Source organism: Typopeltis vanoorti, chromosome 19 (genome assembly GCF_054136105.1).
Source record: "Typopeltis vanoorti isolate ZY-2024b chromosome 19, IOZ_Tvanoo_1.0, whole genome shotgun sequence".
NCBI classification, from domain to species: Eukaryota; Metazoa; Arthropoda; class Arachnida; order Uropygi; family Thelyphonidae; genus Typopeltis; species Typopeltis vanoorti.
The window spans coordinates 106,497,657-106,513,628 of NC_143567.1; the positions used below are offsets into that span (position 1 = coordinate 106,497,657).

Here is a 15,972-nt window from a genome sequence, read left to right on the forward strand (position 1 = left end):
TTTGTTGTTGACTTTGTGTCAGTAGTTTTTTGTTGATCGTTGGTAGTTTTTCTTTTTTTTAGTTGTGTGATGTTGTTTGTGAAAGCATGGTTGAATGAGCCAGCTAGTTCCTCTTGGCTTGTGTCCTGACTGAAGCTTTTTGCAATAAAATCTTGTGCTGAAGTTGTTTTTTTTTCGGGTTACTAATTCGTCGAGTGTAGCCCGTGTTTGCTTAATGTTGTCAGATAATAATAATAATAATAATAATAATAATAATAATAATAATAATAATAATAATAATAATAATAATATATTTTTTGACAAAGTTTATTATCCTATTCATTTATACAAAATATTTACAAATATACAATTGAAGTATTACTATTACATTTTTGTTCACTACAAATATTCAGTATTTAATGTTAAGTGAATATCCTATTAGTTAGTTAATAATAATAACTAACAATTTATTTTACATTTTTCCATACATATTTACAATAATTCATTTCATGTGTTAACAGAGAGATATTTTTGATATTAACGATATTGATTGTGGAATAATTTTTTTAGATAAATATACATAATTTTTTTCCCCAGCATTTGGTTATTTACATTTTTATTTTGATCTGCAGTTCGAGTAATTCTCAAATTATATTCATAGTTTCTTTTTTGGTATCTGCTGGGAATGCTGAATATATTTATTTCACTTTTTCACAATCCTATTTTTAAATTGAAAATAACATTAGAAATGTTTTTTATTAATAAAAACACTGTATTTTACGTTTTATTTCACATATATATTTACAATGATTAATATAATATGCTAAGAGTGATCTCTTTCATTTTGACAATATTGGTTATGGATTCAATTTGTATAAATATATATTAGTTTTTTTTCTACATTTTATCCATTACATTTCTATTTCAAAATTAAAAACAAATAATAATAATAATTTTTTGATTTAATTACATTACATACATTTGTTACAGTTATTACATATATTGCATACATTCGATTACATATGATACAGCATTATTTTCATTTTTTACATATGATACTAACATAACTTACATTTGTTTACATATAATACATACATTACATACATTGGTTTTCATGTGATAGTACTTTACATGCATTTCGTTTCATATGATATATAGATTTTTTTTTTTTTCCTCTCTTGGATGAGATGTAATTTCTCAACTTTTATCCTAGAAGCTTATTTGTAAGCATATCTCAGGATGACACCAGTTGGTTATTATTTATTGGTTTCTTTGCTGTGTTAGGAAGCTACGAAATCTATGATTGAGAAATTCCGGCGCGTGCAGGAGAACGCGCACGTAATCCTTAAGTAATCCTTATAAGCAAATGCAGAAATTCGTATGTATAATCACTCTTTCTCAAACTTTAAAAAATAAATAAATAAAAATGAAATAAAAAATAAATAATTATACAAAAAATTCTGTATAATCTTCATTGTTAATATTAGAAGAACATGTGTTTTAAAAACATAATATAAAGACAAAAAAGTATTATTAAAATTTTTAATTGAAATCCAATGTAGCAATTGCTGCATTTATTGCTGAACTCAGTAAAATTATGAGATGCAATGTCACACAAGATGTTTATTGTATGTATAAATATTTTATAAATCAATAAATAAATACATATTAAAAAAAATTAGAGTCTCCATAGCTCAGTCGCTATGGACGAAGCCCTTTGTTCGGAAAGACCTGGGTTCCATTCCCGTCCGTGATGTGAGGATCCTTCGGACTAATTTCGTCTGGTATCTTTCGACTAAAGGTGTGTGATCTGGTCTCATACGGTGGTAGATCGGAAACTCGGATTTTTCGTACCTCAATACAGGCAAACCGGTCCCAGTGAACGCACACGCATCTACAGTCATAAAATACACTCTTTGTCCCTAATTACTAGGGCTACATCCCGTCCTAAGGAACGGGGGAAGCTAGAGGAGAATCCCATACGAAATAAATAATAAATAATAATTATTATTATTAAGAGAGAGCTTCAGGGAGTCAGCGACTCTTCGGAAGAAATTTTTGACGTTTCCATTCCCCTTGTCTAACTCATTGATAATATTAATACAACATCATTATAGAATGTGAGCAAATTGTTAAAGAATGACCATCTCTTAGTGAACCCATGCTGTTCATTGCAAAGTAGAGATTCTCTGTAAACCCATTTCTGAATGTGAGACTTCACCATCCTTTCCAAAATCTTCAGCACAACTCCTAAGATACTGTTTGGTCGATAGTTGGATATATCAGTCTTTGCACCGCCCTTGTGCAATGGGATTACCATTTATTCTTTCCACTTCTTAAACTTCCCTGTTCTGAGACTCAAATTATATAGCTTGGTCAAGAGAATAGTCAGCTCAGCTAAACACTCTTTTAGCACATATGTCGATATGCAATCACTCCCTATTGCTGAACCCTTATTCGCTTTGTGAAACAGCTAAAATGTATCCTCCTCATACACCTGAGTTTCTTCAGAAACGCTAGCAGAGAACGCAGTGTTGCCTACACCAGATTGATAGCGTTTAATAATAAAATAGACACTCATTAGTAGAACAATCTCATCTGCTTCAGTCACCTTATCGCCATGGGCATTTAGAAGAGTTATTCTTTCACATTCATTCTTGATTTTACTTGTAGAAAGTAAAGCTGAGTCAGAGAGTAATCATAAAGAGTAGCCCTAAATCAGATTAATGAAAAATAATACTATTATATCATATTTCTCTATCGAAATGAATCAAGCAAAGTAAAATGCATTTTTTATTGTTTTTATTACAGGAGTGCGAAGATCAGTGCATCATTGATACCTTTCTAGATATTAAACATTGTGTTTCTTCTTATGTCACCAAACCTCATATTTATCCCTTCTGTCTCGAAGGTAAAATGCAATATATTAATAAATATCTAAATAAAAATAAGTTAAAAAATTCGCAAAACTCGATTATGGTATAAATGAAAAACTCCATTATAAACTAATCTATTTAATGTTTTGGGCTACTTTCTATTTTATATTTGCTTTTAAAATTATGTTTTTTCTTAAGATATGCAAAAAACCTAATATTAAAATTATGACATCTATTATATATATATATTTGCAGTGTTGGTATATACAACATATGTAAAATTAATATGATATTATTACGATGATATTATCGGCTATGCATCTGACTGCTATCGCTGTAGGCAATGCTGTGTATTCCAGAAATGTGCTCAAATGCACATTTCAACCAGGATGTAGACGTATCTACCAAATACATTCCTGGTTGAATTATGGTGTTATTGAGGGGAAAAACTAGAGCTCTCATAAAAAATCTGCCACAATCCGAGATAATTGCTACATAAAATAAAACATGAAGGACTAATTAAAGGAATAATAATTTAACACCACTGTCGCCAAAGCAATATATGTTATACGAAATTTAGCATTTAACATAAGTTGATTTGCTTATCTTCACTCAGCATACATTCTTCCTCTCATTCGTACATTCACCATGTTATTGTGGAAATTATAAATTTAATTTATTTAATTCTGTTTTAAAATTACATATCTTCATTGCTTCTATAAACTGTTGATGAATATCATTCAACAGCATCTTCTTACTCGAGGATAAATGTACTAGTCTTTTCATATTAAAATTTAAACTTCACTTCTCTGAGTAATCTTGCTATCATTTAAGACCATCTTGCACAACAGTGAGCAATGGACTACACCGATCTTTCACATCTCAAGAAATATGTGGTGTTTAATTGTAGCTCACAATTTGAACAGGCGTTGTTTTACGATCGCTATATGAAAAGAGTATTTTAATGTAGTGAGAACAAGTTCGAAAATAAAAAGTATTTCCACACATTCCCAGTCTATTTAAATCATTCGGTAAGCACAGTGTGCCAGTAGCATCCGTGTTCGCCCTGCCTATATTTGCTTCCTCAGCAATCAGAAATTATTTGCTCCTGATTAGGCATCACCTGTGATGTCCATCCCAATATCATTAATGGAGAGATTGAAAATAATGGTCCAAGAACTGATATCCATTGGTCACTATTACTCTTACAGATTCGTTTCTCTCCTTGTACCACTTTCTTATTACTTTGCTTCAGTCACCAACCTGTTCCAAACTCATATTTATTCAACAAGAGTCCATGTGGTATCCTATAAAATGCCTGAAGAAAGCCATAGAAAATCATAGCATGTCCATTCCTTTCATCCATCTCTGTTCCAACGTTATTATAATATACACCGGATTGACGTAAATAGACGAATTGGCAGTCATTCTTTGAACAGCAGCTGCTTTCTACAAACGGTATCTGCTTACATTAGGGTTATTCTTCTACTCCGATTCTCTTTTACTTAAAAACAAGGAGAAATTTCTTTTGGGGGGCATTTAACTCGCTCAACCAATTTCTTTGCATACTCCGGTTTTACTCATACAATGTTACTTATTTAGTAATTAGGATAATTTGGCGAAGTATTTAATCATCACCGTATGACAACCTTTGTGTCTGCAATTCACTAACTGCTGTTTGGTCTCTGGGTTATGGTGATGAAGCATTTTTCATCAACAGCCACAAATCCCTTCAGATGAGAGCAAACATTCTCTATTTTGTCAGCATTCAAACATTCGGGAACCCACTTAGCTGAGTGTTTCGGCACGTCAGATGTTGGTGGATAATGACCCCAAGAGGGAGATTATCATGACTCCATTTCTAGGAGAGAATTCTCTTGGGTGGTGTTTAACTAGCGCAACTATATTTTTTCCATACTCCAGTTTTACTCACCTACAATGTTACTTGTTTAGTGGTATATCAGCTGCATCAATATCATTTGTGTTCTAGGTGTTTATCAGAACTTTTCAGCCCACCCTCTTAACTGAACGACCAGGTCTGTTGGAACACGCCACAATATATCCTCTTAGCCTGGCCTCGCATCACATGGAATTTAAAGTCACTGCTGCTTCGTTATACGAGTTTTAATCCTAATTGTACGGAAATCATCTGATATGGTTAGTAGTACTTTCCCATTTCTTAGGTCATTCCAGAAATTTATATAAATACTTAACAAGCGATTCCATTTCATTTTCACATCTCACTTTGATATCCATGTTTTACCACAGCCGTCAATCATTGTTCAAATCGCATTCAGCTAAGCAGCCTAAACTCCTTCATTCCTGATTCTCCCTGCCTTTACATATAGACATAACTATTCTGGTGTGCCAAAGCTAAGTAAAAACTACATTTTTAGTTGCATATGAATCACTTTTTATGACTACACCCAAATGTGGACATACCTTTAATGCCAGCATACGTATATATTATATTACACAAAATGGGTTATATATTTGTACAAATTAAACTGCAATATGTTTTTGGCAAAATTTCAAAATTTCCTAATGACGTAGTTAAAGAATTAATGTGCGATACCAGAAACTAGGCTGAGTGCCATTTCAGTATAAAATATGCCCATTCCCAACTTCGATGCAGCTCTCACAACGTCGTGCCCTACTTCGCACCACGCGATTTAGGAATTCCTGACGCAATCTAGTCCACTCCTCCTTCTGAGCAAGAATAAGCCCTAGTTTGCTTCCTGGAGAGGAATGTCGAGCAGTAGTGCGTCTCCATGTTGCCTCCCAAAAATATTCTATGGGAGTGAAAATTTGGTGAGCTTGCTGGTCATTTGATTAGATTAATAGCCTTGGTCTCGAGAAGTATGTCCACTGCATGTGTACAATGTGGTGGGTCATTGTCATCCATACAAATAAATTCTTCGTCTATAGCAAGACAACTCAGGGCGTCCATTAAGCATAATGGCTATCATCACCGTGATCCCTGTACCGCCTCCCTTGATGCTTGTAGTCTACATCCCTTTATCCTAACTGAGGTAGGGTAAAGGGCGGCAGACTAGAAGGATTCTGGCGCATACACCTAATACTTGCAGACATCTTGACACAGTTTGTCGAGAAATCCGCGTATCTGTGCTTGAACGGGCATACTGTCTGTCGTGGTGCGTCGATTACGATTGACTGTTATAACCAAAACTCTGCCTTAATGCTCCTTGATAGAGCGAGGGTGAGATCGTAGCAAACGTATGGAACACAGTCCATTGATTTGAAACACTTCCCAAGGCCTATATACAAAGCTATGGTAGATTCCAAACTATCTGGCAATATAAATCATTCTGTGGCCGTCTTTAAGCTTTGCAATAATTCTACCCCTCGTGTAATGGTGTCGAATCTACAAGATTTTGCGCAGGGAGGATTGCAGGAATGATTTCTGGATGAAGTGCAGAAGACTCATCATCCAGCAATACTTTAATACCTCTCTTCTGTTGTGTTGATCAACATCCATTGATCTGGCTATTCCTCCTAAGAATGGTCTAGTTTAACTGACACTACGAATGCATTCTTTCATAAATTCTTTCATATTTCATCGAAAAATGTAATTTTCTTGTGAATTATTGTTACCCGTCGTTATTCAAGATACAGACAACATATATAAATAGTCACTGAGATATAAACATTATATGGAATTTTCTCCAAGTATGTATACTGCATCATTGCGATCATAGTGATTTATTTTTAGGCAAACAAATTTCTTTCTACCTGTTTTCACAACAATGGTCAGATGGAAATCAAAACTGATAAATTTTAAGATAGACATCTACACAATTTCGTTAAATTTCATTCAGTCAAGGCAGATTTACTAATATCATTTCAAAACATTTTTACGAAAATGTTATAATAAAAGCGATCGAGATGGAAATAAAACGGAAGTCGAGCAGAATTTCATAAATGGGGCATTTCTGGTAAAATATAATTTCAACACGGTGTCCCTTTGTAGCTCTGTATATAGTTGAACTTCAAACTGAAACGGTTCGACATATTTTTGTAAACATTTCAAACACCAAATCTGAGCAGAGTAAAATTCATGATATATAACTGGTATACGACTGTGTGTGTGTGTGTGTGTGTGTGTGTGTGTGTGTGTGTGTGTGTGTGTGTGTGTGTGTGTGTGTGTGTGTGTGTGTGTGTGTGTGTGTGTGTGTGTGTGTGTGTGTGTGTGTGTGTGTGTGTGTGTGTGTGTGTGTGTGTGTGCGTGCGCGCGCGTATGAATGGATTCGGCTTTACCATTCTGTCAATATCTGGTTCTTGTTGTCTTTTAGCTGCTTCATACTTCTCTCTATTTCAGGTAATGAAGATTTAAATATTTCTGGATGAAAACTATGATAAGTATTCTGTTTGAAAGGCACAGCATGATCATCACAATGTGGGGTTTTTAAAGCACTCTGTACATCTGTTTAGCATTTCATCTCAAGTGACTAGTATCTGTCTGTTGCTATTGTTGATTACTGTTTTCATATATAGGCCTGATTTTTGGTTTTAGGTTTCATGGAAAATTTTTCTAAGATTATTTACTGTAAAGTATTTCTGTATTTCTTCAATCGATTCAGGTTAAAATTTTCTTTTCTGTTGTCTGATTATTTTATTGGCTTCCCTTGCTGCTCTTTTTATATCACTGAGTAGCATACGTTTCAGTTCTGTTATTAAGCCAAGTGCGTCTATCTTTTTCCTTTTTCTTCACTGCGAATTTACACTCTCCATAGAACCAATTTTACCTTATATTTTACTTACAATTCCCATTAAGTGTATTGCTTCAACTTTCATGCTATCCTTGATAAGATTCCAGATTTTTTCAATATTTTCATTCTCTTGTATATTTTCCAATTTCTGTTTTAATTCACACTTATATTTTCTTCTCTCTTCTGTTATATCTAGATTTGTTAATATTTTATCTCAGTTCATTTGCATGTGCTCAAAAATATTTATTGTTTATTTTAACTTTAACTTTATTTTAAGTTTAACTTTACTTTAACTCTATTTTAAGAATTGTACCAATTAGAAAATGGATACTTTCATCCTCAGATCCTCTTAAACTCACAATGCTAAGTGCATGTCTTATATGGATCGCCGATTTAGTGTGATTTTCAAAATGCAAATAATCTTGTTTTTAGTGAATTTGCTAATTAATTATCTGGCTTTTTATTATGGAGTAATAATCTAATTTCCGTAATTTGATAAAATAAATGTCTAACAATTGGCGATGAATGAAAAATAATTTGCTTTGTTTTTATAGATGGTGTGCCGATGCCGTATTTTTGGCTTGATTGTTACAAGATATGCCGTGATGGATGTGAGTAAGTAATAGGCAAATTCTTGTTAAGTTCTTGTATCAAAATCTATTTTATGACAGTTTGATTTGCAGTTGTCTAACGAACAAGTAATTATCGTAGGCTGCGTAATGTTATATCAAAATGTTCGTAACGGTTTTCACAGCATTGAAATATTTAATGAAAAAATGCACTAATAAAAAGTAAATATTCACGTTCCATCAGACTAAAAATGAGAAATTTGAGAGAACTCCACTATATGAGACATAGTTTGCAGAGGAGAGTATTCAAAAATTGGCTGCTTAGCAATTTTTCATTTATGATGTAGATATTTACCCCTTCCATGGCCCATCCTAATCCTGTTAAGAAGAACCATTGTTGCGTGGCAGATTAATTCCAGGAGGCTTAGAACAGTCATAGTGGCTGAAAATGGAAAATGACGACTGTCCCTGGTTACAAAGCATAAATCAGGAGTGCAACTCGTTTTCCATCTTGCTGAGTTGAAGGTACCCCGCTGTTCTGCATCAAACACCAGATGTAGTCCGGCTCTCTCTCTCTCTCTCTCTGCCAATATAGCTAGTTTCTCTCCCACGTCATCATTTCGAGGTTATCCCCATATAGCATGGAGCGAGATGAGATGATGCTAGGATGATGTAGGATCAAGAGGCAAAGTGTTGACCAGGTTATAGAACGGGGCCTGAGCTTAAACGCATTATACATTGTTATGTTTTCTAATTTCATGCCAATGTCTAGTTCATTATTTGGAAGAACTGTAATACAGTTTTTAGGCAACAGCGAACAAATGTAGCTATTCCTTGCTTAGGATGAATACTAGTTCGCACCCAGGAATCCTGAGTTAATTAGCTGCTGATATTGAAAGACGTGTTTTCTGCAATGCCAGAATGTCCATGTACTTGTTGATTAAAAAAGATATACTTTTAAAGAAATTCCTTTCCCTATATTAAAAAAAATATATATTTTTTTTTAAATTTCAGAACAACAACCTATGCTTATAATGTCGAAGAATTTGGTTCAGTAGATTCAGTAAGTATTCATTCCAGTTATAGTTGTGGATTACTCCAATAAAAGGGTATTCTACTAGATTTTATTTGAAATATGCAATGTCAGAAAATGAAAATTAATAAAGATACAGTGCTTAAACAAACAAAACTGGAAAGCAGTAGTTAGTATAATGGATTAATTCTAATTGATTGGATTACATACTTTACTTTTAAACTATTTCCATAGAATATATAATGTATGATTCGAGAAGTTGAAATTTTTATTATTATTTTTGTGTATTATTTTGCACTTCAATATTAAGGAAGATATCACATTTTGATACTACCTTACCGCATCTTCTCTGCTAAGAGTCATACTCAGATTAGCCTGGGATTACGTTTGAGGCGAAGCAAGTACGACGTATTAGATGCTTCGTCTAAACGGTACGGTGTTATGTCCTAGGGCCAGTGAAGATCCAGATTCCGAGTAGAGAATCTCTGTCACATCCCTCTAAATTCTGCTAACTAACTCCAAGTTAGGAATCTCTTTCGACGGCATCCACATAAAAGCCAAATATACATATGTAGATCATGGCTGTCAAGATCTCAGATTATGGTATGAAAAACAACTTAACTGATCTGTAGAACTTTGAAAGTCCATATATAGCAACAATTCTGGATGCAAGGGTGTGCATGTAGGGGATGCCTGAAGAACTTTTTATGCCTGTTTATGAAGTTTGGTGACAGTGGTGTAATGATCTAAAATGGCTTCTCTTGGTACATACGTTTGTTATCGCTTGAAGGACCTGAAAAAGAAAAACGTGATTGGTCTACTCAGATTCTACCTCACAATTTCATCCCTAAAGAAAAATCTTCTGAACGTACTGGATAAAGGGAGCAAATCAGACTAGCACTTCTGAATACAGTATATGTTTTCGTGGTCATAATAAAGGAAGAATATTTAAAAATACATACTCGCCACCATTGGCGGAGGGTGAATATAATACGAGAAATATAATCATGGAAAAATTGGTTGTCCCTTATATATAGGTGTGTAGTCCAGCTACTTAATATACTTCTTAAACCAAGCTGCATAAAATAGCAACATCAGGAATAATAAATGAAGCAATTTACTGAAACATGATTATTATTATTAATTTAATTAAATTTCTTACTCGCCAGAATTTTTGCCGAGAGGTTAGCGTATCCACTTTGCAAATAGCAGGGATGGCTGGGTTCGAATGCAAGTTTATGGTTGTCCTATTGACTCTGTGTGGGAAAGAAATCTGAAACACAAAAACTTCTAGAAGAAGCACCCACTTCGAAAACCCTGTGAGATAAGGGAGATATCATTCACGTCATATGTGAATATGGAACTAAATTCAGTAACTGAAGTTTAAATATAATCTTAAACGCTTATTAAACATGAAGTGGCCATTTTTTTACCGTAAGTGATTTTGTTTTAATTATTCGATAATATATATATTGTGGGTGATAACGTAACGTAAGTTTTACCAAAAAAGGTGCTTCAAACTCAAATAAATGATATCTAATTAATATCTTTTTTTTTTTTTTAGAAATCCTGTTCAACCTTCAATGGTGTTATCCAGAAAGCGTAAGAAAAATATTACCATTCATGCTATTTATTTATTTGTAAATTATGGCTTCAATAGTTTTGTGTTTTATATTATTATTATTAATATTATACACAGTTTTGCCTATATTGCTGCAGGCGTTGATTAAATGTTCAATTGTCGCATCTTTCTGATAGTATATTCTATCTGATAATTTGCTGTTATTATTGATGTTCAAAATTTTGTTTTGATTGCAATAGTATATAATGCTTATTCTTGAGCTGCTAAATTATTTTTATTAAAAGGGATCTATTAAAATTTTTATTTTAATAGATCCCTTTTGCCACCATTGCCACGTCTTGTTCACGTCCATTTTTTTCTCAGTATCTCGATGAAATTGCCCATGCAGGGGTTTATTTTTCTAGCGCACATATCAGTGATTTTGACGTTCCTTTTTGTAATCGGATTTGTTTCCTATTTCTTTTAGTATACCTTCTTGTGTAATTGCTTGAAGCATTTGATGTTGTCGAAGTGACGTTTTTAAGCTAAGTTCTTATTTTCCCACAGTCTTTTTCACTCGCAGCAGACCCCGTCCACCTATTCTTCTTGTTATGCGCAGCCAATCAACATCACTTCGTGAATGTAATGCATGATACATAGTCACAATAATTTTAATTAATTTTCTAGTTTTACAGTAATATTTGTCCATATTATCTTTTGTCCAATGTCTTATGCCAGCTGTGTAAGGGGTCACTCTAATAGCCATGACTTCGTTGTTCTAACTGTGTTTAATCCATTTAGTTTTGTTTTCAGAATATTTCTTTTGGTGTATTCGGCTGCTGCCTGTTGTCTTTCGAGTGGAGAATATCACTGGCTTCGAATATTCCTTGATATGTATACTGTTTGTTGATCAAAATTAAATAAAATTACTAGTGCATTAATGTTTTCTGGTTAAATTGATAAATTCGCGAATGTACCTAAACCAAATTCAGTTTTCAAAAACGAACTGTATTCAGTAAAGTATTTAATTGCAGTGCCAAAATAAGAGCATAATCTAGTTGAATGGTAAGCAATATAAAGTGTGTGAAAATATCAGAATAGGGAAATGCACAATGAGACTTATTTGTGTCAATGGTCCCATGGAGGGCCTTTACTGAGAGGTGGTCTTTAGAGAAAGCAAGTAACACAATGAAAAGTTAATCCTTGTTGGGAATCTAAATAGCAAAGTAGGAAATGATTTACAGGCATACGAAATTGTTTTGGAAAAATGTGGAGAAAATAGCAAAATTAATAATAATAATAAATATCTGTTGTATTTCTGTTTTTGACATGGAATGGGTATTACTAACACAACATTCTAACATAACATTGTGCACAAACTCACATGGAGAGCAGAGGCAAGGAAAAAGAAAAGTCTCAGTCACTACGATATTGTTGATAGTGATGTTTTCTCTCTTGTGCAGAGCACCAGAGCGTACAGGGGATTTGAAATTGGAAGTGATCACTATTTAGTCTTGAGCAGGATAAAATTAAATTTTATATAGAAAAGAAGAAGAACATCGAAAAAGTTTTAAATCGAATAGAAGTTGAGCGGCTCTCAAATTATTAACTCCAGACTAAAATACACAAATATTATTATTATTATTATTATTATTATTATTATTATTATTATTATTATTATTATTATTATTATTCCGGGCAACTCCAAGGAGTCGACAGACTCATCGAGGGAGGCCCTAACATCATGTCAAGAACAACTATTCGACATTCACACAGAATGTATCATACCTTGCTTTGAACTCATTCACGGTCGCAGCAACCGCAACAAACTCTGGAAGCTTATTCCACTCATTCACCACTCTCCAAGTAAAAACCTAGCTCTAACACCCTTGTCAACCACGCTCTTGCCCAGCTTCCATGCATGGCCCCTAGTCCTCCCACCAGTCATATTTTCAAAAATATCTTCTGGATCAATCTTATAGAACCCCTTCAGTGATTTGAATGTCTCAATTATATTATACCTCCTTCGCCTATCGACCAATGTCTGCAACCCACAAATCTTCAACCTATTCTCATAGGGTTCATTCCACAGACCTGCTATGATCTTGGACACTCGTCTCTGGATCCTCTCCACTTCCATCCCATCACGAAGAAACCCTGGTGCCCATAACTGGGCACAGTAGTCCAGATGTGGTCTTATCAAGGCTCGATACAGAGGAACAACAACTTGTTTGTCTCTGCATGTTAAAGTATTTTTCAGAAGCCAAGTGATTTGGTGAGCTGTTTTAGTCACTTTTGCAATGTGCCCCCTAAACTTCAATTCCCTATCCACCAACACTCCCAAATCCCTGGCCTCATCAATCTCCTGGAGTACGGTTCCACCAATGCGATATACTGCTGCTTTCTTTTCAACCCAAAGTGCATAATCTTACACTTTGTCACATTAAATTGACATCCATTTTTCCTAGCCCAGTCCTCCAAACTTTCCAAATCATCCTGGAAAATTTTGACATCCCGTGCACTCATAATTGCTCTACTCAACTTTGCATGATCAGCAAACAAGTGAACACTTCCTCTCAAATCCTTTCCTATATCATTGATGAACAAATTGAAAAGCAGTGGTCCAAGAACCGAGCCCTTTGGCACTCTACTAGTCACAAGCCGTCTTTTAGACTCCACTTCTGAATGAACCACTCTCTGGTATCTCTCCTTCAACCACCTTCCTATCCATCTCACCAACCCTATATCTATCCCCATCTGATCCAATTTACCGATTAGGGTTCTATATGGTATCTTATCAAAAGCCTTGGCAAGATCCAGTAGTATTACTGTAAACCCATTACCCCTATCCAGTTCAGCCGTCACTGTGTTATAAAACGTGAGCAAGTTAATGAGACATGATATACCCTTCACAAAACCATGTTGTCCCCCATACAATATCCCATTTTCATCTAGCCAATCCTGTATTCGTTTCTTGACTAATTTCTCTAAGACCTTGACAATGATTCCTGTTATGCTAATCGGTCGGTAATTTAAAACAGCAGTCTTGGAACCACCTTTATGCAGTGGAACTATTTTCCCCTCTTTCCACCCCCTCTGGACTAACCCAGACCCGAGACTCAAATTAAACAAAATGGTCAAGGGTACTGACAATTCTTTTGCTGCTTCTCGTACAACACGAGCTGGTATACCATCCAATCCCACAGATGTATTGACATTGAGGTTATGCAATAGCCTACTCACCTCCACTTCATTTACCACAATTCCCGTATAATCTACTGGTACATTCGTTTCTGCAATGTCACCACATGGATGATGTATTCTTGCAAAGTGCTCACTCAGTAACTCAACTATATCAACTGATTCAGTTACCTCCCTACCATCGGCATTCTTTAAAATCATTCTGCCATGTACATTTTTCCTTTTACTTGCTACATATCTATTATTCAAGAAAAAATGAAAGATTTTTGGGAACAGGAACCAACTTTGGAAATTCAGTGGCAAGCCTTGAAGAAAACCCTCACTGATTCAGCCAGAGAGGCATGCGGTGAGGTTATCTGCATGGATAGAAAAAATCAGAACTGCATGGTGGACAGAGGAAGTAAAAGAGGCAGTGATGGAAATGAAGGAAGCATATGAATAGTCCCTGGCAAATAAGTCAGTTTGTAGTCTTAGAGAATTCAGAGACAAATCTAAGAGAGCTAAACTCTGTGTAAAGCTAGATAAATAATAGTCATGGAAAGACGTTGGTAAGAACAAAGGAAATAAATATCAAGAAGGTGCCAAAATATTTTGAGGCTGTTAGAAAAGCACAGAAATGAAGGAAAGAGAGCTGTCAAAGAAATTAGAGATGACAAAATGACAAGAAAACTGCTGTTGATCTGCAAAAATATTTCATAACTTCTCTGTGTAGTTCTACAGCCTATTTGTTTATTTGATTTCTTCCAGTCGCTTTTTATCATGCTGCCCTAGGTGATCCAGCAAGGAGAAGTAGGTCCTCTAGCCCACTTGTCGTCTGATAACCAGGATCCCCAACAACATATGATGCAGTTTGATGACCCAGGCGTCGATTGATTTTGAATGGATTTCTTCTTGCTTTCCACAATTAGATGAAACAACGTTAGTTTATGTTTACACATTTGAGACCTGTCTGACATGGGTGTCTCTGCTGGTAGCTCTGAACATCATTGAAACACGCAAGCCAAAAATAATTATTATTATTTTATTCACATAATTAATATACAGTCATAACAAGATATCATATAAACAAAGAGTTTGATTCAGAACAATTCAGATTCTACCCAAGAATCAAAGAATAGTCCGTCAGATAGCGTCGTAAAATATGGACTGTTCCAAGTAATACTGTTTTTTTGTAGGTCATATGGGGGTCACATCATTGATTTTAATTGCTGTAAATAGTTGGACAGCTTCTTTGAAGTTGCATCAAGCGCCCCGATAACTATTGGAATGACTTCGGTGTGTTTAAACCACAGTCGGCCAACTTCTATTGCAAGATCTCGATATTTAGTAATTTTTTCCAGTTCTCTTTTGTTAATGTTGTTATCACTGGGCACTGCGATATGAATAATCCAAACTTGTCGATGTTCGATAATTGCGATGTCAGGTCTATTGTGTTCCAAATGCCGATCACTTTGTATCCTAAAGTTCCAGAGAATTTTTGCTGTTTCCTTTTCCAATACAGTCTCTATTTTATTCTGCCACCAGTTATCAGAAGCAGGAAAGCCATATTTTTTGCATACATGCAAATGAACTATTTTGGCCACTTGATCATGGCGGGATTTATAATCAGTTTGAGCTATTTTGTTGCAGGCACTGATTGGGTGTTCTACTGACTCATCTTTCTGAACGCATAATCTGCATTTGCTGTTATTATTGATGTTCTTAAATTTTTGCTTCGATTGCATTAGTTTGTAATTCCTGTTGTTGAGCTTCTAGAATAAATCTTTCTTTTTCTTTTTTAATGTATCCGTGTTGTAGCCATCACCATATCTTATTCATGTCACTTTTGTCCTCAATATTTCGAAGAAATTGGCCATGCAAGGATTTATTTTTCCATCGCACATATCCGTTATTTTGTAGTTCCTTTTTGTAATCGGATTTGTTTTCTGTTGCTTTTAGAAGGCATTCTTGTGTAATTTCTTGAGGCATTGGCTCAGAGCTATTGTTGATATAATTTCTTAAACTAATTTCTTCTTCTACTGTG

The 15,972-nt window shown here is 34.6% G+C and overlaps 1 protein-coding gene across 1 annotated transcript in view; it reads left to right on the top strand.

Annotated features, from left to right (window-relative positions):
• ppk25 (DEG/ENaC-family ion channel pickpocket 25) overlaps nt 1-15,972 on the top strand; it is a 100,003-nt gene that overhangs the window by 75,268 nt on the left and 8,763 nt on the right. The window contains exons 6-9 of the mRNA XM_090409395.1: nt 2,791-2,890; nt 8,140-8,200; nt 9,169-9,217; nt 10,752-10,789. Of these exons, the coding sequence (XP_090265521.1) occupies nt 2,791-2,890; nt 8,140-8,200; nt 9,169-9,217; nt 10,752-10,789 (248 nt within the window). The remainder of the gene's footprint in view (nt 1-2,790; nt 2,891-8,139; nt 8,201-9,168; nt 9,218-10,751; nt 10,790-15,972) is intronic.